At 39.7% G+C, this 24,453-nt stretch overlaps 3 protein-coding genes across 3 annotated transcripts; all 3 read left to right on the top strand.

Annotated features, from left to right (window-relative positions):
• The first annotated feature begins 202 nt into the window (after window positions 1-202).
• LOC103045622 (E3 ubiquitin/ISG15 ligase TRIM25-like) lies at window positions 203-4,682 on the top strand. The gene is made up of 2 exons (XM_049462992.1): window positions 203-1,093; window positions 2,680-4,682. Exons 1-2 carry the CDS (start codon window positions 218-220, stop codon window positions 3,568-3,570), a joined length of 1,767 nt encoding a protein of 588 aa, XP_049318949.1. The 5' UTR covers window positions 203-217; the 3' UTR covers window positions 3,571-4,682.
• A 1,668-nt stretch (window positions 4,683-6,350) lies between these two features.
• On the top strand, window positions 6,351-13,582 carry LOC103046538 (PTB domain-containing engulfment adapter protein 1). Its single transcript, XM_049462993.1, has 9 exons — window positions 6,351-6,573; window positions 7,257-7,308; window positions 8,135-8,206; window positions 8,286-8,387; window positions 8,489-8,626; window positions 9,175-9,279; window positions 9,912-9,974; window positions 10,533-10,587; window positions 13,315-13,582. Exons 1-9 carry the CDS (start codon window positions 6,434-6,436, stop codon window positions 13,338-13,340), a joined length of 753 nt encoding a protein of 250 aa, XP_049318950.1. The 5' UTR covers window positions 6,351-6,433; the 3' UTR covers window positions 13,341-13,582.
• A 438-nt stretch (window positions 13,583-14,020) lies between these two features.
• On the top strand, window positions 14,021-21,179 carry tmem106c (transmembrane protein 106C). Its single transcript, XM_022664030.2, has 8 exons — window positions 14,021-14,403; window positions 16,057-16,304; window positions 16,629-16,692; window positions 17,729-17,888; window positions 18,282-18,422; window positions 18,757-18,806; window positions 18,985-19,038; window positions 19,666-21,179. The coding sequence occupies exons 2-8, from the start codon at window positions 16,094-16,096 to the stop codon at window positions 19,784-19,786; spliced, it is 801 nt and encodes a 266-aa protein (XP_022519751.2). The 5' UTR covers window positions 14,021-14,403; window positions 16,057-16,093; the 3' UTR covers window positions 19,787-21,179.
• Window positions 21,180-24,453: the final 3,274 nt, after the last annotated feature.

Here is a 24,453-nt window from a genome sequence, read left to right on the forward strand (position 1 = left end):
GTAAAAACATTCAGTATATAAAATGTTCTATATTACTGGTTGAAGATCTCTCACAGTTGCGACTGCCTCATTTAGAACCTCATATAGAAACAGTTAAATCATAATTAATAAACTGTGTGAGAAAGATTCTTTTAACAGGTGCCGAACGAGGCTGAAGAACTCAGTTCTCTTGTTTTCTGTAATCAGAATTCCGGTTAGACCTGCCACTATTTCCCGAATGCAGCGTTCAGCTGCTAGAACTGGTCGGACCGGTTCCGGTGTCGGTGTTGGGTTTCAGTCAGTTTCCTCATGCTGCTGGAGGTACAGGAGTGGCAGTAACGACAGGGCGAGGATGAACCACCGGAAGGAAAGTCTGGAGCTGGAGCTGAGCTGTGCCGTGTGTCTGCAGCTGTATGATGATCCAGTGTCTTTACCGTGTGGTCACAGTTACTGCCTGCAGTGCGTCCGCTCCGTCCAGGAGTCCCAGCAGACCGGCGGACGACCCGGCGGACGACCTCGCTGCCCCGAGTGCCGCCAGGACTACAACGGCCTGGAGTCTCTGCTCAAGAACTTCAAGCTCGGTGGGATTGTAGAGCGCTACCGCGAGGCCATGTCCGAACAAGTGCTGACGGCGGGGAAACCGACGGTGCCGTGCGATCAGTGCCTGGATGGCGCAGAGCCGGCGGTGAAGACCTGCCTCCACTGCGAGACATTGCTGTGCGAAGGTCACCTGAAGCGACACCAAGAACGACACAGGTCAAAAGGTCACACCCTGGTGGAGCCGCTGCCGGACCTGGACCAGCGGAGGTGTCCGGATCACCGGGGCGAGCTGGAGTTCCTGTGCCTGCAGGAGCGTCGCTTCCTGTGTAACGAGTGCGTGATGGAAGGGAAACACGTCGAGCATGAGGTCCAGATGCTGGAGGCGGCAAAGAGCGACCTGGTGCTAGTGGTGGAGGGGCTGGAGAAGGCCACGTCGGACCGGCTGCAGTTGACCGAGGCTCTGCTCCGGAGGGCCCAGGAGCGCGGGATGAACTCGGGGGTCTGTACAGAGGTCCTGTCGGCCCGGGCAACCGAACTGCTGGACAACATGGTGACGCTGATCTCAGAGTACAAGGTGAGCAGAACTGCTGATCCTCAGAACCTCAGAATCTCAAAACAAACGCAGATAATTTATATATCTAGAGAAATAATGCAGATAATGTTGTTCATCTCAATAAAAATACACATAATTATGTTTATTCCAGGACATAATGCAAATCATTTTGTTACCCTTTTAAAATTACTCTTACTTGTCTTAAAAAATTATTTAAAAAATTAAATACAATAATCAGATAAATCAGATTTGATAAGTAAATCAGATTTGGTGAGTAAATTGGATTTGGTGAGTAAATCGATTTGGTGAGTAAATTGGATTTGGTGAGTAAACTGGATTTAGTGAGTAAACTGGATTTGATGAGTAAACTGGATTTAGTGAGTAAATCGGATTTGGTGAGTAAATCGGATTTGATGAGTAAACTGGATTTAGTGAGTAAATCGGATTTGGTGAGTAAATCGGATTTGATGAGTAAACTGGATTTGGTGAGTAAATAGGATTTGATGAGTAAACTGGATTTAGTGAGTAAATCGGATTTGGTGAGTAAATCGGATTTGATGAGTAAACTGGATTTAGTGAGTAAATCGGATTTGGTAAGTAAATCGGATTTGATGAGTAAACTGGATTTGGTGAGTAAATAGGATTTGATGAGTAAACTGGATTTAGTGAGTAAATCGGATTTGGTGAGTAAATCGGATTTGATGAGTAAACTGGATTTAGTGAGTAAATCGGATTTGGTAAGTAAATTGGATTTGGTGAGTAAATTGGATTTGGTGAGTAAATCTGATTGAGTGAGTAAATAGGATTTGGTGAGTAAACTGGATTTGGTGAGTAAATCGCATTTGATGAGTAAACTGGATTTAGTGAGTAAATCGGATTTGGTGAGTAAATCGGATTTGATGAGTAAACTGGATTTAGTGAGTAAATCGGATTTGGTAAGTAAATTGGATTTGGTGAGTAAATCTGATTGAGTGAGTAAATAGGATTTGGTGAGTAAACTGGATTTGGTGAGTAAATCGGATTTGGTGAGTAAATCGGATTTGGTGAGTAAATTAGATTTGGTGAGTAAACTGGATTTGGTGAGTAAATCGGATTTGGTGAGTAAATCGGATTTGGTAAGTAAATTGGATTTGGTGAGTAAATCGGATTTGGTGAGTAAATTAGATTGAGTGAGTAAATCGGATTTGGTAAGTAAATTGGATTTGGTTAGTAAATCGGATTTGGTGAGTAAATCGGATTTGGTTAGTAAATCGGATTTGGTGAGTTAATGCAATTTAGAGAGTTAATCAGATTTCCTTCGTAAATCCGATTTGGTGAGTAAATCGGATTTGCTGAATAAATCAGATTTGAGGGGTAAACACTGATTTGATGAGTAAATTGGATTCGGTGATTAAATTGGGTTTGATGAATAAATCAGATATGATGAGTAAATCAGAATTAATGAGTAAATCTGATTTGATGAGTAAATCTGATTTGATGAGTAAATCTGACTTGATGAGTAAATCAGATTTGGTGAGTAATCCGGATTTGGTGAGTAATCAGATTTGGGTAAATTGTATGTGCTGTGATGTTGAGGTATCCATGGTAACGCTGCTGTTTCCCCGCAGGAGCGAATGCGGAACCTGCTGGAGGAGGAGGTCCGTGAGTATGACCGGGCGTGGCAGGCGAGCGTCGGTACCCTGAAGGAATACCAGCAGCAGCTCAGCAGCACCCAGCGCCTCGCCAACGACCTGCTGCTCACCTCCCCATCCAACTTCCTGTTCCTGAAGCTGTACATTAAACAGGAGCCACAGCTCCGCCAGGCCGCCGGCGTCACCGTCCCCTGCCTCCCCATCCCTCAACCCGCCGACACCAAGCACCTCCGGACTAGCCTTGGTACCGACACCTTCCGCACAGACCTGACCCAGCTGCTCCAGAGCCTTCATGCCCTAATGAACCCGCTAAATCTCAGCTTCAACCCCGCGACGGTTCACTCCAGCCTCATCCTGTCCACCGACTTCCTGACAGTAAAGCACTGGGGTGGTGGACGGCCCAGCTTCACCAGCGGAGACCAGAGTGAACGCTTCTGCACCTCCACTCAGGTCATGTGTTCCCAGGCGCTGTCCAGTGGCGCCCACGTGTGGACGGTGGAGATCGGCACGGGTACCATGTGGTCCATCGGTGTATGCTACGCTAGCATCCCGCGCAAAGGTGACCACAGCCGGATAGGGCACAATGCCGTCTCCTGGAGGCTCCAGTGGAAAAACAAGAAACTGACGGCCTGCCACGATTCCATCAGCACCACCGTGACGGAGACACCTACAGTACCCCCCAAGAGGCTGGAGGTGGCGCTAGATTACGATAAAGGAACGCTGGCTTTTTATAATTTGGCAGCAAAAGGGAGGAAACTGCATCTCCACACGTTCAGAGCCATGTTCAGAGAACCGCTGTACCCCGTGTTCGGACTGCACTCCACCACCGACGAGTCCTGGATCACCCTGCTGAATGCGGCCATTTGACCCTTTATTAGATCAGAGGATTAATGCGTTATTTTATTAAACATTCAATTATTGTGTATAAAAATATACATACACACAATAAAAATGGTTGTTGTGTGAAAGTAATGCTGATATATGAGAGTGAACGAAATTAAGTTTATTGATTAAAACTGTTTAAAACAATTGAAACAAGGCTCTATCTAGTCCCCTGTTGGATCTTCTATCCTGAATATAAGATAAGATTGAGACGGTTGGGTTTGGAGGTTCTACAGGTTCTGTATGGATCCTGTTGCTACAGCTGGGCCTGTAGATCCTGTAGCTCTACACTCGTAGGTTGAGTCCCAGCTGCTCCATAAATGCTGGATTGGTGATAAATCTGGAGAGCGGGCAGGACGAGGAAGTGCTGCAACCTGGTGGAGACTGTGTTCCTGGGAAACCGTTGCTGTGTGTGGGTGAACATTATCCTGCTGAAAAATGCTGCTGCTATCAGCTGGAAGTTCTGCAGGACAGAAAGCAGCAACACATGGATCTGCAGAATGTTCTGCACAGATCACTGAGATCACTGTTAGTGTTCCTCCTATCACTACTAGGAGTGACTGACTCTCACTGTATGAGATGCTCCTCAGATCATCAATCACACCTGCAGTTTACAGTGTGAACTCTTCAGTCCAGTAGTAGAGGCGTGTCTAGCAGTCAATGATCTCTCACCAGAAAGTACACTACCCAACATTAAGTCTCAGATGAACATGATCAGTCTGGTTATGATGAAAGCTAGACAGGCTGGTCAGGCGAGATGATCTTTTCCTCATTACGCTGCATTTCACCGGAACAATGCAGTCTGTTCTTAACCAATAAGGGTTTTGTCCTGAAGCAAGTAAAGCAGCTTCTTTCAACTGTGAGAAAAACAACAGAAACAGAACAAAACAACACCTGGAAACTCCTACAGTGACTTTACTGCCCAGTAAAATCTTCTTATCTACAGAGAAATAAAGTAATGTAAATATAATTTACTATAATATTATACATTGTGTGAATCAGAGTAAAAAAGTGTGGCATTAAATTAATTATTGAATAAAACTTAGAAAAGTTACTGAAATTCAAATAAAACACAAAACAGTGTTGATGTAAACTGATTTAAACTGTTTCATGTGGATTTTATATATATATATAACACTGTTCATTTCAGCACAGTAAAGTAAAACATTTTATTATATAAAATATTCAGCAAAACAGTTACAATGTTCTTTACTCTTGAATTTCTCTGTAATTATTTTGTTCATTTTTTTATTGCTTTTTTATTTAAAAAAACATTAGGTATTTAAAGTCAAAAGGAGGTACTGATTAATTATACACACGGTCCAATCAAATCCGTTTGAAGCTTCTTTACGCTACAGATGTTCTAAATGTAAAGATAAAATTAATAAAGATAAGCATTTACTGAAGCTACAAATACTATACATTCAGAAATACATAAATAAAGTGAATATTAAGAGCAGCAGAGATATAAACTTATCTGCTATGCTAATGCTAGGCTAATGTTTAAGCACTAAAATTACATTTTTACACAGACCCTTTTTTAACAGTTTTTTACTGTTCTGTGCTAAAGTTAGAAGGTTATTATAATAATAACAAGCTAACTAAGTTAATGCTACATTTTAACACTGTAGGCGAACAAAACAAAAACAGAACGGTGTTGATTTGTAATATCTTTTTTTGTTAATGTGGAAATTATAATATTAATAACTTTTTAGCATGCTAACATTAAGATCCTATAGCAAAATTTAAACCTACGCTTTCTCCACTCTGTAGCTTAATCTGATTTTAATGTGCTATTATCTACATCTGTTTCTCAAATATAAACACACATCACACGCACAGTGATTCCATCCTACATGTAGCATCTCCATCTAGTGGTCAAACATGATCATTACTAAACCTGCACTATTTTTCCCTTTCGGTGGAAGTCTTCATTCAGAATACGGTTTAGTGCAGGACTAGACTTAATCCCAGTCTGAATATAAAACAGGGTTTTTAAACTTTAATTAATAAAGAATTTCAACCCTCTTTACTCTAAAACCCCTTTATAAAACCAAGTGCAATCAATCTCCTTCATTAGTCTTAACTTAATGAGTTTATAGAGTTAATCCAGCTGTGTGTAATTTAGTCTCAGTATAAATACAGCTGTTCTGTGAAGAGCTCAGTGGTTTATTAGTGAACACTAGTGAACAAACAGCATCATGGAGATCAAGAAGAGGAAGAACTCAGCAGACAGATCAGAGATAAAGTTGTGGAGAAGAAGATTAAATCAGGATTAGATTATAAAAACATATTCCAAGCTTTCATCATCCCAATCAGCTCTGTTCCATCAATCCATCATCCAAAAACCCATAAACCTGAAAAAGTTATTCTACACCTGTTTCTACAAACCAACCAAGACATGAACCAACCGTCCACCAAACTAACAGATCCAGCAAGGAGAGCACTGATCAGAGATCAGCCGAGACCCATGATCACTCTGGAGGAGCTGCAGAGATCCACAGATCAGGTGGATCAGGAGAATCTGAACAACTAGAAGTCCTGCTCTCCTCAAATCTGATCTTTATGGAAGAAGAAAAACATTGTTGAAAGAAAGACGTAAGAAGTTCTGTTTGCAGTTTGTAGTCATGCAGGAATAAATACACTTTTTCAGAGTTTTATTTGATTAAATTCCACTTCACAATTATCTGCTACTTTGTGATGATATGTCACTTAAAATCTCTATAAAATACACTGAAGTTTGTGAGGCTGAATAAAAAGTTCAGATCCCGTTACCATGGTGAGTCTGATCTGTGTTTTTTATCCATGGCGATTCTGCTGATGTTGTATCAGAGCTGTAGGGGTTATTATGGGCTGTAAATGTTGTATCAGACAGCAGTGTAATAAGGAAGCGCAGGACTGTGGTCAGTCATTAACTTCAGACTTTAATCCTGAAAGAGAAACACTGCGGTTCCGGACTCTTATACCCCGAGATTTACACCCAAAAACGTAAGATTTCAACTTTATTTACATTTAATATCAATATAATAACCTGTATTTTGTGTGGCAGTATAGATTAATTGTTTAAATTTGATATTAACACCGTGTAACAATACATTTATAATCATTTACTCTGAATGAACTCATTATTAAACATATAAAATAATATTAACCATAACTTTAATTAACATTCATACATTTTATACAGTGGACAGGTTTTTATCATTTCTTCAGTGCTGCCTGGTTAAAATAAAGAAGTAATCAATTCATTTAATTGGTAAAATAAATTATTTATAAATAATCATGCTTTTTTTCAATAAAATATCTATTTATACCTCAGTGTTAAGAATTCTCTGAAGGGGATAACCCTGCCACTTTAGGAAGAATCTGACATCATCAGTGGGTTTTATTTTTTAGGGTCTGAAGACACTCACTGCTGTTCAGCAATAATTAATATAATATCACTTAATATTTCTCCTATTGACCCGATACTGAGCTTAAAGAATGACCTGAAATAAAATATCTTTACATTAGCTTTCACTATTATAAGTTTTGTTTTCATGAAAAATGACAGTTTTGAAGATTTTTAATGTGATTATAAGATAGATAGTTGCTGATCACGCTCCCTTGATATCATTAATAATGTTTTATATAAGCTGCAGTATCTTATATTCCTCTTTATTGGGTTGAAGGGTGAAGATGAGCGACATCGAGGACGACACTGAGATTTCCTTCTCTGTGAAAGTGAGTAACAGATCTTCTCCCAGTGAATACTTTCAGATATTTATCAACATTCTAATATTATATCATTTAATACTAAATACAGCTCTGTATAAAATGAAGAGATCACTTCAGTTTCTGAATCAGTTTCTCTGATTTTACTATTTATAGGTTTATGTTTGAGTTAAATCAACATTGTTGTTTTATTCTATAAACTACAGACAACATTTCTCCCAAATTACAAATAAAAATATTCTCATTTAGAGCATTTATTTACAGAAAATGAGAAATGACTGAAATAACAAAAAAGATGCAGAACTTTCAGACCTCAAATAATGCAAAGAAAACAAGTTCATATTCATAAAGTTTTAAGAGTTCAGAAATAATCAATATTTGGTGGAATAATCCTGGTTTTTAATCACAGTTTTTTTTTTCATGCATCTTGGCATCATGTTCTCCTCCACCAGTCTTACACACTGCTTTTGGATAACTTTATGCTGCTTTACTCCTGGTGTAAAAATTCAAGCAGTTCAGTTTGGTGGTTTGATGGTTTGTGATCATCCATCTTCCTCTTGATTATATTCCAGAGGTTTTTAATTTCGTAAAATAAAAATTAATCATCATTTTTAAGTGCTCTCTTATTTTTAAAAGAGCTGTAAATCAAAATATGTAATTAATGGAGAAATCCTAACCTGTGTGATTTTACTCACCATATTTCTCCTGCAATGCTAATTTCCATTAGTCTTTATGCAGTTTTTAATGTTTTGTTAGCATCATGCTAATGGTGTATTAATGAATCAGGGTTGAACTCTGAGATTTTCAGCTGATCTTTATCTTTAATCCTCTTCAGTTTCTGGATCGGGTGGAGGTGCTGCGTTCAGACGGGATGCAGATCCTGACGGAGGCGACAGCGGCTGTACAGGTTCAACACTGTTCACTACATAAAACTGATAAAACTGATCCCTCCTGTATTTAACCTCCTTCATCCCTCCATCTCTCAGAATCCAGACAGAGAGATCAGTGAGAAGGCGAAGAAGAAGAAAACTAAAGTTCACCTGTTTCTCTCCAGAAGCGCCATCGACATCCTGGAGCACAAAACCAAGGTACCAAACCAGAACCTCAATCAGGAGACAGATCAGTACTAATGGTTCTGCTAATAACATCCATCTGTCTCTCTCTCTCTGTCTGTCTGTCTGTCTCTTAGTTCATGCTGTATACCTGTCCTCTGTCCTCCGTGTCTTTCTGCGCCGTCCATCAAACTCAGCCTAAACTCTTCGGCTTCATCTCCAGACACCCGGCGCTCGACACCTACCACTGCTACATCTTCCAGAGCAGGAAGTTCGTAAGTGTCCCGCAGGAGCGACGGTTCCCCGAGTAGAACCGTAAATATTCTCACTATATAATCAGAGATAGCCCCGCCCACTTTCTCACTGCAGAGCACACTGAGTACCATTACTGAATCAGTAGAACACACTGAGTACCGGTACTGAATCAGTAGAACACACTGAGTACCGGTACTGAATCAGTAGAACACACTGAGTACCTGTACTGAATCAGTAGAACACACTGAGTACCGGTACTGAATCTGTAGAACACACTGAGTACCATTACTGAATCAGTAGAACACACTGAGTACCGGTACTGAATCAGTAGAACACACTGAGTACCGGTACTGAATCTGTAGAACACACTGAGTACCATTACTGAATCAGTAGAACACACTGAGTACCGGTACTGAATCAGTAGAACACACTGAGTACCATTACTGAATCAGTAGAACACACTGAGTACCGGTACTGAGTTTGGTGGTACTGAATCAGTAGAACACACTGAGTACCGGTACTGAGTTTGGTGGTACTGAATCAGGTTCTGCTCCTCTCTGTTCTTTAGGCTCATCTGTTGGTGTCGGTGATCGGAGACGCGTTTCGGGCGAGTCAGCAGAACTCGGGTCTGAGGGGGAGTCGGGACCTGGTGGTAGAAGCTCTCAGACACAAGGTCCGTCCATTTACTGACCTCTGACCTCTAACTAACCAAACAAACACTTATATATCCTTACTGTATATACACACACATCCTTATATATATACGCTCCATATATACATATAAATATATATAAACCCCACCTTACACCCTGCTCACGGAACGCTGTGAGGCTCATCTCGATACATACAGTCTATATTCCCTCCTTCCTCCTGTCTGGTTTAAACAGCAGCAGAGCGTCTGAATATATCTACACTGATGGGCGTGGTGTTCTGGAAATGAGGTGTGTTCAGGTACATTTCTGGAGTTTTATCTTGTTTATCTTGGTAACAGAAAACACAGGAGCTCCACTGACTGAATACAACCTAGACAGACGCCAACAGTCAGACGTTCATCGCTATCTCGGTAACACAGGCGCTGTGCCGAGCCGAGCGTACACCCCCACTTATTACACACACATGAACACACAGCAGCACAAACCCAACTTTTACATCAACAATAAACAGAATAGTAAATAAAATAACATTGCTGTTCCCGTAAATGAGCTGCTGCATGGTGAAGGATCTCTGCACTGTATTATGTTGTATAAATGTAATAAATAAGTGTAAACAGTGAGTTAAAGCTGTAAATGTGTTTTTCTGAATCAGAATAATGTCCTGCAGAGAGAGAACTCTGAACTGAAGAGGAAACTACAGGACAAACCGGCAGAGGTGAGATCATGACCTGTCCCGTGAGCCAAACACAGGAAAGTGCAGATACCAAACATACCCAACATACCAAACACACAGTTTATTAATTAGGGGATCAGGTTTATAAGAATAGTCAATAACAGGCAGAGCCAGTATCCAAATAGCAGCATAAACAAACAACATACACAGGAATCCACAACATGGCAAAAAAAAATTCAAAAATACAAAAATAGGTCAAAACCAAAACGGTTAACAACAAACAAACGGGCTAGAGAGAAGTTAATAAACAAAAACGGAAGCGTAAGATAGAACAGCTATAGAAACATTTTTAATACCAAACAAAGATAGAGTGAAAACAAGAGCAATATATACAGAAGAGTTCAGGTGTGAGTAATGATTAGAAGCATGGTGAGCCGGAACACCGATCTGACTACGTCATGTGATCCAGCATTTTCGGAGGGTTAATCACAGGTGCATTCTGGGATATGGAGTCTTTCTCAGGTTAGGACAGTGACAGGACTGACATAATGTATATATATATATTTACGAAATTCTCATTGTTTTCTGTTTGATATTCAGAAACTGTATGAAAATGATCCTGAGGATTCTGAAAGTGAACTGCCCAATGGACAAGGTGAGTACACACACACACACACACACACACACACACACACACTATACACACACACACACACACACACACACACACACACAAATACAAACTATACACACACACTATACACACACACACACTATACACACACACACACTATACACACACACACACTATACACACACACACACTATACACACACACACACACACACACTATACACACACACACTATACACACACACACTATACACACACACACACTATACACACACACACACACACACACACACACACACTATACACACACACACACTATACACACACACACACACACACACTATACACACACACACACACACACACACACACTATACACACACACACACACACACTATACACACACACTACACACACACACTATACACACACACTACACACACACACTATACACACACACACTATACACACACACACTATACACACACACACACTATACACACACACACACACACACACTATACACACACACTACACACACACACTATACACACACACACTATACACACACACACACACACACACACACACTATACACACACACACACACTATACACACACACACACACACACACACACACACACACACACACTATACACACACACTACACACACACACTATACACACACACTACACACACACACTATACACACACACACACACACTATACACACACACACACACACACTATACACACACACTACACACACACACTATACACACACACTACACACACACACTATACACACACACACTATACACACACACACTATACACACACACACACTATACACACACACACACACACACACTATACACACACACTACACACACACACTATACACACACACACTATACACACACACACACACACACACACACACTATACACACACACACACACTATACACACACACACACACACACACTATACACACACACACACACACACACTATACACACACACACACACACACACACACACTATACACACACACACACACACACACTATACACACACACACACACACACACTATACACACACACACACACACACACACACACTATACACACACACTATACACACACACACACTATACACACACACACACACTACACACACACACACTATACACACACACACTATACACACACACACACACACACACACACACACTATACACACACACTACACACACACACACTATACACACACACACACACACACTATACACACACACACACACACACACTATACACACACACACACACACACACACACTATACACACACACTACACACACACACACTATACACACACACACTATACACACACACACTATACACACACACACACACACACACACACACACACTATACACACACACTACACACACACACACTATACACACACACTATACACACACACACACACACACTATACACACACACACACACACACACACTATACACACACACTACACACACACACACTATACACACACACACTATACACACACACACACACACACTATACACACACACACACACACACACACACACTATACACACACTATACACACACTACACACACTATACACACACACTACACACACACACACTATACACACACACACACACACTATACACACACACACACACACTATACACACACACACTATACACTTTATTAATAAATAGACTGTTTCTCACAGTAAATTTAAATCTGATATTTCTCTTTAATTATATTTACAGTTTTTCTGGATTGGTTACACACATTTCTGAGAACATGCCTCGTATTCTCCGAACTCTACACACAAATCCAACAAACACACACACAATGGGCAAAACCCTTCAATTCTCCTGCAAAATGAAACTTTACATTCAAAACAGTGTTATCTCTTCACAAAAGGCCATTTTGTGTTCAGATGACACACAAACTATCATATGAACAGACAATTAAAAAAAGCATTTAAACACTGATGTGCTCAGTGTAAAACACCATTCTCCATTCATCATAATGACTTTTTGTTCAGTGTTACACTTACTACAGACATTAAATACATAAGTGCGTTGTAAAATATTTAATAATATTGTTTTTATACTCAGAACACACAAATACACAGTAAAAAATATATTTTATTTTTCCAACAAAAACAATGTACACAGTGTACAATGCAACCAACACAAAGTGACACAAGTGATTTAAATAAAAAACAACAGAAGAATGTATTGTATAAAGTTACAATAAACAAAAAATACTATGCTGCATCCTGTCTTCTGTTTCAGACTGGTAAAGCTTTGATTGCTAATTGTAAACCTGTGTGAAGGGTGTTTGCCCATGTTAAAAAAGTGTGTTTCAGAATTGCTATTTGAGTGTAAAGCAGGAATTGTGCTTATAGTTTAGCAGAATTGGTTCAAGGGTTAGTGCGTAAGTTACATGTTGTGGTCATTGTGTCCCAAGTACCAGAAATTGTGTGTAAACAATCCAGAAAAACTGTAATATGATCACATTTGTGTGTTGATTATGTTTTAAAACGAATGTTGCAATGCATCTTTAAATAATTCAGTTTTATTCAGTTTCAGATTAAAAATATAGTTTTGATTGTGGTTTAAACACATGCAGGTCTGTATTGGCCCTGTGATGATGAAAGTGAAAATTAATATTTTATTTTATATTATTTGCAGTGAGATTCAGCTCCAGAGGATTCTGAGGACTCCAACAACCATCATCATATTTAATATTAATATTAATATTAATCCTGATACTGATGAGTGTAATAAACTGAGACTTCCATCACTGTAAACAGGAAAGGACTTTTATTTTACAAATAGAAATGATTGTATTTATTACAGTTATAAGTAGCAAAATGTGGGTGTGAATAATCATGGTTTATGCAGTATATACATATATACACCAATATCAAAGCAATATTAATAAAGTCATTTATTGTCATTTAAGAGTATTTTTTATTATAAGCATAAATTACATCTGTATGTCATTACTGATCTCACTGTAAAACATTCTAAATATAAATATAAAACCCTGTGAATCACTTTTATTTATATTTGTATTAATTTGTTTAATCACTATCTGGCCTTTATTAACTATTCCTACACATTCTGTCTTTTCTCTGGTTTTTATCATTAAAATTAAATAATAAAATAAAATAAATACACATTTTCTCACTGTAAAATAATAGTTTTAATTCTATTTGTTTGTTCTCTGTTAGTACTATAAGAGTATAAATCAGTAGTGTTATTAACATTAGTATTATTTATTAGTATTAGTTATTAATATTAGTTATTATTATTAGTTTTAGTGTAATGTAGCGCGTGGTTGGTGCTGCAGCGCTGCAGTTCCGCCACTGGCCGCAGGGTGGGGGTAGAGAGGCGGCGGCGCTGTGTTAAACAGGCGCAGAAGAAACGGGCAGCCGAACCAAAACAACACCCAGAACTACAATAATCCGCTTTTAACGCTTTAAACCGGCGAGAAAAGTGGATTTATTTACTCCGGATCGTTTGTATGAGGCAGAGAGAGTAAACTAGGCCGCCGCGCCGCTTTTTACTGAAGATTAAATCCTAAAACCTTTAAAATCAGCAGAAACTGCGGATTCTGATCCGATATAAAGCGGGTTCACCGTTTAATTCATATTAAACCGGATTATTCTCCTTTTCTGCGTTTATTACAGTTTAAAGTGAGATTATTAAAGTTATAAAACAGCGTGGCGGAGCGGCAGCGCTGCAGCCAATCACAGCAGAGTATTCTACAGCACGGTGAGTCTCCTGACCAATCACAGAGCAGCACGATTAGATACTGCGGTTTAAATTGATATTTATAAAGTTAATTTATTAAAATATTCATATGAACTATTATTATTATTGATTATGATAAAATCTATAGAGTTATATAATTTTATATAATGTTATATAATTAATTCAGTTGTAATCCAGGTTCTGTAGGACTTTATGTGGAATATTAGATAGATAGATAGATAGATAGATAGATAGACAGACAGACAGACAGACAGACAGACAGACAGACAGACAGACAGATAGACAGACAGACAGACAGACAGACAGACAGACAGACAGACAGACAGACAGACAGACAGACAGATAGATAGATAGATAGACACAGGAAGTAGTGTGTTAGTATTTTATAGTATTTTGTTAATATTTTATAACAGGTCTATTTTTGAACAATGTAAACTCATTTTACACAGTTACAGTTTATCTTTCCTTCTATTTTGGTATAATTAAAGTATTATGATTAATACAGTACCAGAGAAAGGTTTTAATATTCAATTTGTTAATAATTCAGTAGCTGCTGAGCTGTATAATTCAGATAATCTGCTTTATTATTGTTTTATCTTTATCTTATTAATGACTTTATTACTGCAGTTCTTCTTCTCCTGTCAGATTAACTGTAATTCTTCTCTTCTCTGCTGAAACTGAGACTCAGTTCTTAATCATGTTAATCTGAGCTGAACTTCTACTTTTAATAGTTTTAACAGAGTTCTCTGTGTTTCTGGGTCTTTTTCTAGTGATTATGATGATAAAAGTGTGTAAGTGTGTAAATGCTGCTGCAGTAATGAGTAACAGCAGTAACTCCATCTGTTCCACCACTGATTTAATACAATCCATTTACAAAACTCCAATACATATATTTTTTGTTAAAATAATAAAAGTACTTTTTTCAAATTTTAGTTAATTTAGTTAAGATTTTTTCCTTGAAGGTCCTGCAGGTTACTGCAAAACACTGTTAAAAATGTGAAAGAGTGTGTGGTAACGGGAGTGTGTGGTAACGGGAGTGTGTGGGAACGGGAGTGTGTGGGAACGGGTGTGTGTGGGAACGGGTGTGTGTGGGAACGGGTGTGTGTGGTAACGGGAGTGTGTGGGAACGGGTGTGTGTGGTAACGGGAGTGTGTGGTAACGGGAGTGTGTGGTAACGGGTGTGTGTGGGAACGGGTGTGTGTGGGAACGGGTGTGTGTGGTAACGGGAGTGTGTGGTAACGGGAGTGTGTGGGAACGGGAGTGTGTGGGAACGGGTGTGTGTGGGAACGGGTGTGTGTGGTAACGGGAGTGTGTGGGAACGGGAGTGTGTGGGAACGGGAGTGTGTGGGAACGGGTGTGTGTGGGAACGGGTGTGTGTGGGAACGGGTGTGTGTGGTAACGGGAGTGTGTGGTAACGGGTGTGTGTGGTAACGGGAGTGTGTGGTAACGGGTGTGTGTGGTAACGGGTGTGTGTGGTAACGGGTGTGACGGGAGTGTGTGGGAATGGGAGTGTGTGGGAATGGGAGTGTGTGGGAATGGGAGTGTGTGGTAACGGGTGTGTGGGGTAATGAGTGTGTGGTAATGAGAGTGTGTGTGGTAATGAGAGTGTGTGTGGTAATGAGTGTGTGGTAATGGGAGTGTTCTGGTTTGCAGTGGTGAGTAATTAGACAGTGGGCGTGATTGGCGGCTGATGGGCGGGGTCTTCTCTCAGAGCTGCAATGCGCTCCTGCCCACCTCGCGCCGCCGTAGCTCCGCCCCCTACACGGACACGCCCCGCGATGACGATTCGCTGGACGGGCTGGATCGTCAGGAGGACATCGCCCAGTTCCCTTACGTAGAATTCACCGGCCGGGACAGCATCACCTGTCCCACCTGCCAGGGGTCCGGCCGCATCCCCTCAGGTAACCTGCACCTGCGGCCACTTTATCAGAAACACCTACTGTAACACCAGCCACTTTATCAGAAACACCTGCTTATACTCCGCACACCGGCCACTTTATCAGAAACACCTGCTGTAACTAATGCTTCCGCACCTCCGGCCACTTTATCAGAAACACCTTCCCTGTGTTGTTGGTGTATGTAGAGAAGTGGTTGTTATTTGTGTAACTGGTACTGATGATCATCTGATTAGTTTTATTGATTATTGGTTATTGATCTGTTATTGATTAGTGTTTATTGATAGGGAGCTGGTTAATCTTTAACCCTGGTGTTGTTGCTGATCTCAGGTCAGGTAAATGAGTTGGTGGCACTGATTCCCTACAGTGATCAGAGACTGCAGCCCCAGAGAACGTGAGTATAATTCAAATATAAATATATATACAGTATATATAAATCCTGGTTATTCCTGTCCAATCTTCACAGCTGTTTAATCCCTTTCATCTCTTCAGTTCTCTTCACTGCAGTGTGTGTTCATGGTAAAGCTCTTACTTTCACTATTAAACAACATTTCCCCGAGTTCTAGTGCTGTTTTATACCATTTGATTTATTTCACCAAACCATTAATTGATCATGTGCTGATAACAATCAAAAATTGGCATTCACAATATACAATTTGTGTTTTGTTATCACTTCTGATATCAGAATGTTTTTAACATAACAAATTTACTTATACAGAACAAGGAACTGTTAACACAGAGAAAGCCTTAAATTAGTGTGCAATAAAAATAAAAAAAATGATGGAAGGAATAAAATATATATATAGTAGTTTACTATGTTTGTGTTTCAGTGAAATCTGTTCTTTTATTCTTTATAGTTTTTCAATTTTTGACATCTGCAGCCTAATAGCAAATGTATTTTTTCCCATTACATATATTTCATTGACTATATTCATCCATTCTTCCTTTACTGGGGGATCAGGTTTACGCCTATATCTCCTTGTTATGGGTTTTTACTTACAGATATCTATTTAATCCTATTGCTTGAGGACTGATCTCTCCTAAAAATAAATCTCTGGTTTATTTCTTAGTCCAATATTTTTTATAATGTATTGTGCAAATCTGATTAAAATCTGGTTTTAGTGGTTTTAGTTGTTTAATCTGTTTATATGTTTCCTCTGATTGATGAACTGGATCTTTTTCACGATCACAGGATGAGTCTTTCCTCAGGGTTGTTTAAGTAGTGAGAAGCTACTCCCTGCATCAGTTAGGGTTCATTAACTTGTTGCAGCTGAAACATATTAATCACACATGCAGTAATTATTATCCAATAGGAGGATGTTACCCATTTACTTAAGTTAAATGCAGGTGCTGACCTTTTCCTGTGTATAATATATACACATATAAAATGTAGTGTGTTGTGTACTTGTGCTGGTATGTGATGTAAACAGGAAGCAGTATGTGGGTCTGTCGGTGATCGTGTGTTTGCTGGTCTCGGCACTGGTGGCGTTCTTCCTGTTCCCGCGGCCGGTTCTGGTGGAGGACGGAGGAATCCGATCCGTTATCGTTCTGTTCGATCATCACAAGAGCCGAGTACTGATCAACCTGACCGTGAGTATCAATGCTCCATCGCTATCTTACCCCCCCCAACACCCCCACCCCTTCCTCCTGCCAGAGCTTCTGAATATATCTACACTGATGGGCGTGGTGTTCTGGAAATGAGGTGTGTTCAGGTACATTTCTGGAGTTTTGATTGGTTAAAATAGCAATCCGCTAAAGTCAGAGATCACCTGACTCTTAAGAGAGACGCTCTGATTGGTTTATTTTATGTTACACCCAAAATCAACCAGAATTAGCCACACCCATGATTAATTAAGAGAATTAGTGAAAGAGCAAGGTGTACTAAAGACGCACTGACACACCCTTAATCAAGCTGCTCGGAGCACGACTGACCTGCAGATCAGTAAATACAGAACTCTGGGATTTATAACTGTTCTTTTTTAGAGCTCTCTGAATTTCCACAACGGGAATTTCTTCACGCTGCTGGTGGAGAACGTTAACAGTCAGGTTCTGTACATGAAGACGGTGATCGGAACCCGGCAGCTCGGCAACGTCCTCACCATCCAGCCCCTCAGCCAGAGACAGGTACAATTACAATTACAGACCCCCAGATTACAATTACAAACATTACAATTACAATTACAAACATTACAATTACAATTAAAAACATTACGATTACAGACTTTACAATTACAGACCTTACCATTACAATTACAGACCCCCAGATTACAATTACAATTACAATTACAAACATTACAATTACAGACCTTACATTTACAATTACAATTACAGACCCCCAGATTACAATTACAGACCTTACATTTACAATTACAATTACAGACTTTACAATTACATTTATAAAAGGAAATAAATCTGTAGGGTAAGTAGTTTTAATGCTCTGTATCTCGTCTCTCTGCAGATGAATTTTACCGTCAGTATGGAGATCAGTGGGAGTCTGTCGTACGTGTAGTGAGTATCTGAGTGTGTGTGTGTGTGTGTGTGTGTGTGTGTTGTATGTGTGTGTGTGTTGTGTGTATGTGTATGTGTGTGTGTGTGTGTGTGTGTGTGTGTGTGTGTGTGTGTGTGTGTGTGTGTGTGTGTGTGTGTGTGTGTAGTACTGAGTGTAAATTCTCTCTCTGGTGTTTAGTGCTTTCTGCACCATGCCGAGTATCAAGGTTCACAACATCGTGGTTTTTATGCAGTAAGTGTTTCTTCTTTCTTTAAAGGTGTTCCAGTACTTTTGGAGGAGATTCATAACAGAATTGAATTGTATATAATGTTATTTAATGTTATTTAATGTGAGGCTGCTCCTATATTTCTGCTGTAAACTGAAAATATTTGGGTTTGATATTAAAAGATTAATACGAGACAAAAGATCAACATTTCAGATTTTATTTCCAGGTTTTTACACCTGAAACTGAAACACAGTTCAGAACCCATTTCTCTTGTGAGTAAAAGTGTTGATCATGTGACTCTCAGGTGTGCAGCTTTAAAAAATCATCCTGGAAAATCATCATAAAATAGGAATACTGAAGATTATTGATGTCAGTGGATCACAGACATGATGCAGTTTTTTTCAAGCAAAAGATTTACAGCTAAATATTATATTTTTATTCACTTTAATATATTTTAAATTGATCTGTTTCAAAACTTTTACTGATGAGAAAAATGAGTCAGTTCAGATAGAAGGTGCTGAATCTTCTGATATAAATATCTGGAAATAAAAACTGAAATGTTGATCTTTTGCCTTTTTTTAATAAGAATAAAAGTGATTTAAAATCGTAATCTCTCCTGACTTTTACTGTATCTGCTCGTTTACCTTCTACAGGACCTCAGTGAAAACATCCTACATGGTGCGCAGCGCTCAGAACACACTGGAGGCGTATCGCTACATCGACTGCGGCGCAAACTCCACCGTACACCCCCCCCGCCCCCACACTGATCAATAACCATAAAACTGCACTGATCAATAACCCCCTGCTCTGAACAATAATCCCCCCCTCTAATCCATAACCACAACATTGCACTGCTGAGGTAAATCCACTGCCGCCCCTCAGTGGACCTGTGGATCGACATCGCTCAGCTTAATCAATACCAGCTTAATCAATCAATCAATAACGTAAACTCCTTCAGATAATCTATCAGTTGTCCATAAATATGGCAGACGGTCCGTCAACTGAGAAACTGCCTGTTTTACTTTTAGCACTGAAGCTAATATCGCTAATATCGCTAATATAGTTAATATTACTAATGTGCTGCGCCAGTTAGCATCATGCTAATCACAGGACTAAATAATAAATATCACAGACTTTAATATAAACTATAGACGACTCTGACGCAGGGCCCAATATTCCACAACCAACATTATTCAGCAAAACATAAAAAATAAGAAAAATAATGAGTAAAAATAGTCAGAATGATTTATAATAAACAGTGAATTTTGAGGTTATGTAATTTAATGCAGTGATGAAAACCCCGTGTTCCTTTCTGTTCCTTCCTGTCCTGCGATTAGCAGCAATGCTAACTCATTCCTGTAACTGTTAAAAAAAAACTCATTAGCCTAATTAGCCTCTTTAGCTAATGCTAAAATTCAACACAGAACATGACGGGACTGATGAGCTAAATCACATTTAATAACAGGGAAACTGACTCTCCAACAGGCTTAGCGCAGCTAGCATGCTAATGCTAACCCTTCTGTATCGGTCAGTGTAGATCAATATACTTGATTAGTTTATGATTGGTGATTAGAGTTACTGCTGAGCGATTGATTATTGGAGTTACTTGTTTTTGCACTTTGCTTTACTTCAGGAGTTTATTGTTCAAACTGAACTTTTAGCGCATTAGCGTTAGCATTAGCATGTGTTACTTTCCTGAGAAAATTAAAGATGCCAGATTTAATCAGTGTTTATTTCTCATTAATTATTTATTTAGGTGATTTATGTTAATCTGCTGATGGGAAATTCAGATTTGATATATTGAATTAAATTCAGCAGATAAAACTCTTACAGCGACTCATAATGAGAATGATTAGATTATTGATCAGATTTGGGCTGTTTTTTTCTGTGTTTATTGTAAAGGGAGGTGATTTTCTGCACTGTGTAAAAACTGTTTATATATTATTGTTTTTTTGAGTGAACTTTATTTAATTTTGATGCAGGTAAAAAACGCTTGTATGTTTTCTTTTTTCTTTGTTTATGTGTATTTTGTATTTTTTTTGTGTTTTGTGAGATTAACTGAGTTTCTTTACAAACAAAAAGAGCTGTAAAAAAGAGAGTACTTAAACAAAAAATCAACAATATTGGAGCCAGAATTAAGTAAAATGAAAAAGAAAAAACTCTTAAATGATCATGTGATTTAATTTAACATAAAAGGGAAAGAAAAAGTCTACAGGTAATTAATATTAATAAATTAATAAAGTAAAATTATACAATACAATTGTTGTTAAGCTTTGTACCAATTAATATTATTTTCTAATAATATAATAATATCAGAATACCCCTTTAGTATTAGTATTAAAATTAGTAATCGTATTTAGAATATGGTAATATATAGCGTATAATAATGTTATAATAATAGAGAATATAATAATAATAATACATTTATGAATGTTCTATTAAATATGTAGTAAAATCCTGTTATATGGTAATTAGGCCAGTTATTACAAACAAGAAAATTTGAAATTCAGAAATTTTGGTTATTTATGTTTTTTTTCCGGTTTATTGAGGTAGATCCGGTTTATTGAGGTAAATCCGGTTTATTGAGGTAAATCCGGTTTATTGAGGTAGATCTGGTTTATTGAGGTAGATCTGGTTTATTGAGGTAAATCCAGTTTATTGAGGTAGATCTGGTTTATTGAGGTAGATCTGGTTTATTGAGGTAGATCCGGTTTATTGAGGTAAATCCGGTTTATTGAGGTAGATCTGGTTTATTGAGGTAGATCCGGTTTATTGAGGTAGATCCGGTTTATTGAGGTAGATCTGGTTTATTGAGGTAGATCTGGTTTATTGAGGTAGATCCGGTTTATTGAGGTAGATCTGGTTTATTGAGGTAGATCTGGTTTATTGAGGTAAATCCGGTTTATTGAGGTAAATCCGGTTTATTGAGGTAAATCCGGTTTATTGAGGTAGATCTGGTTTATTGAGGTAGATCTGGTTTATTGAGGTAAATCCGGTTTATTGAGGTAGATCCGGTTTATTGAGGTAGATCTGGTTTATTGAGGTAGATCCGGTTTATTGAGGTAAATCCGGTTTATTGAGGTAGATCCGGTTTATTGAGGTAGATCTGGTTTATTGAGGTAGATCCGGTTTATTGAGGTAGATCTGGTTTATTGAGGTAGATCTGGTTTATTGAGGTAGATCTGGTTTATTGAGGTAGATCCGGTTTATTGAGGTAGATCCGGTTTATTGAGGTAGATCTGGTTTATTGAGGTAGATCTGGTTTATTGAGGTAGATCTGGTTTATTGAGGTAGATCCGGTTTATTGAGGTAGATCTGGTTTATTGAGGTAGATCTGGTTTTTTGAGGTAGATCCGGTTTATTGAGGTAGTCAAGTCAAGTCAAGTAGTTTTATTGTCAATACTGCATATGTACAGGACATACAGAGAATTGAAATTACGTTACTCTCCTTCCCAATTTTACAGCAAGTACAGATAATAGATATAATAAAGGAGAATGGGAGACACTATGTGTACAATACAGCAGGGACACAAATAGACATACATGAGACAAAAACAAGGTGCAGTGGTGTGGGGGAGGAATAGATATATAAGTAAATAAGTAAAAATAGATATATAATTATAATATAAAAGAGTGGGAGACACTATATGTTCAATACAGCAAGACACAATAAACATATGTAAGACAATAGTGCAATATTGATGGTGATTGAGATGGAATGACAGTATAAATAGTATATAACAGTAGTGCAGATAGGGTATATAGCTTAAGGCTGGTAAAGTGAATGGGTGCGTAAGTCCTTAAAGTTCACAGTTTAATTAAGTGGAATTAAAGTGCGTATAGACAGTGCAAGTAGGGTCCTGCGGCAGGATGCTGTGCAGGCCCCGTACCACACGGTGAAACAGCTGGTCAGTATGCTCTCGATGGCCCCTCTGTAGAAGGTGGTCATGATGGGGGTGGGGGCTCCAGCTCTTCTCAGCTTGCGGAGAAAGTAGAGACGCTGATTTGCCTTCCTGGCCAGTGACGCTGAGTTGGTGCTCCAGGAGAGGTCCTCTGTGACGTGCACACCCAGGAACTTGGTGCTGCTCACCCTCTCCACAGCAGTTCCGTTGATGGACAGAGGGGTGTGCAGTGTGTGAGTTCTCCTGAAGTCCACAACAATCTCCTTGGTCTTCTCTGTGTTCAGAGAGAGATTGTTGTGTTTGCACCAGGAGGCCAGGCGGCTCACCTCGCTCCTGTAGTGTGACTCATCGTTGTTGCTGATGAGACCCACCACCGTCGTGTCATCCGCAAACTTGACGAAGAGGTTGGAGGTGTGTGCTGGTGTGCAATCGTGGTTCAGCAGAGTGAACAGAAGGGGGCTCAGCACACATCCTTGGGGAGCCCCTGTGTTCAGTGTGGTGATGCTGGATGTGCTGCTGCCAACCTGCACTGCCTGTGGTCTTCCAGTCAGGAAGTCTAACAGCCAGTTGCACAGTGAAGTGCTCAGCCCCAGACTGTCCAGTTTGTGTATGAGCTGTTGGGGGAAGATTGTGTTGAATGCTGAGCTGAAGTCAACAAACAGCATTCTGACGTAGGTGTTCTTCTTGTCTAGGTGTGTGAGGGCTGAGTGGAGAACAGTGGAGATGGCATCATCGGTCGAGCGATTTGACCGATATGCAAACTGGTAGGGGTCCAGGGAGGAGGGGAGTGAAGACTTGATGTGATGCATGACTAGTCGTTCGAAGCACTTCATGAGGATGGGGGTGAGTGCAACTGGACGATAGTCATTGAAACAGGATGGCGATGCCTTCTTTGGGACAGGGATGATGGTGGTGGCTTTGAAGCATGTGGGAACCACCGCCTGACTCAGAGAGGTGTTATAGATGTCAGTATAAACCTCTGCGAGTTCCCAGGCACAGTCTCTCAGCACACGACCAGGAATGTTGTCAGGCCCAGGAGCTTTCCGAGCACTGATCCTGCTGAATGCTCTCCTCACACTGTCTGGGGACAGCGTCAGCACCTGGTCACCAGGAGGAAGGATCGATTTCTTGGCGGGTGTGTTGTTGAGTGGCTCGAACCTTGCGAAGAACCCATTCAGGTCGTTCAGCAGAGATGTGTCGCTGGTCTGTGGATGTGGTTTATAGCCTGTGATAGACTGGATACCCTGCCACAGGTTCTGTGTGTCTCTGCTGTCACTGAAGTGTTGGGAAATCTTCTTTGAGTACTGCCTCTTAGCTTTCCTGATCCCACGGGACAGGTTGGCCCTGGTCCTCAGGCCTGCCTGGTCACCTGTTCTGAAGGCTGCATTTCTAGCCTTCAGGAGCTTGTGGACCTCTCCTGTCAGCCATGGTTTCTGATTCGCTCGAACAGTGACGGTCTTGAGGTCGGTTACATCATCAGTGCACTTGGTGATGTAGGCAGAGACAGTTTCTGTGTACTCCTGAATGTCCGTGGAGTTG

The sequence above is a fragment of the Astyanax mexicanus genome, chromosome 13, assembly GCF_023375975.1.
Source record: "Astyanax mexicanus isolate ESR-SI-001 chromosome 13, AstMex3_surface, whole genome shotgun sequence".
NCBI classification, from domain to species: domain Eukaryota; kingdom Metazoa; phylum Chordata; class Actinopteri; order Characiformes; family Acestrorhamphidae; genus Astyanax; species Astyanax mexicanus.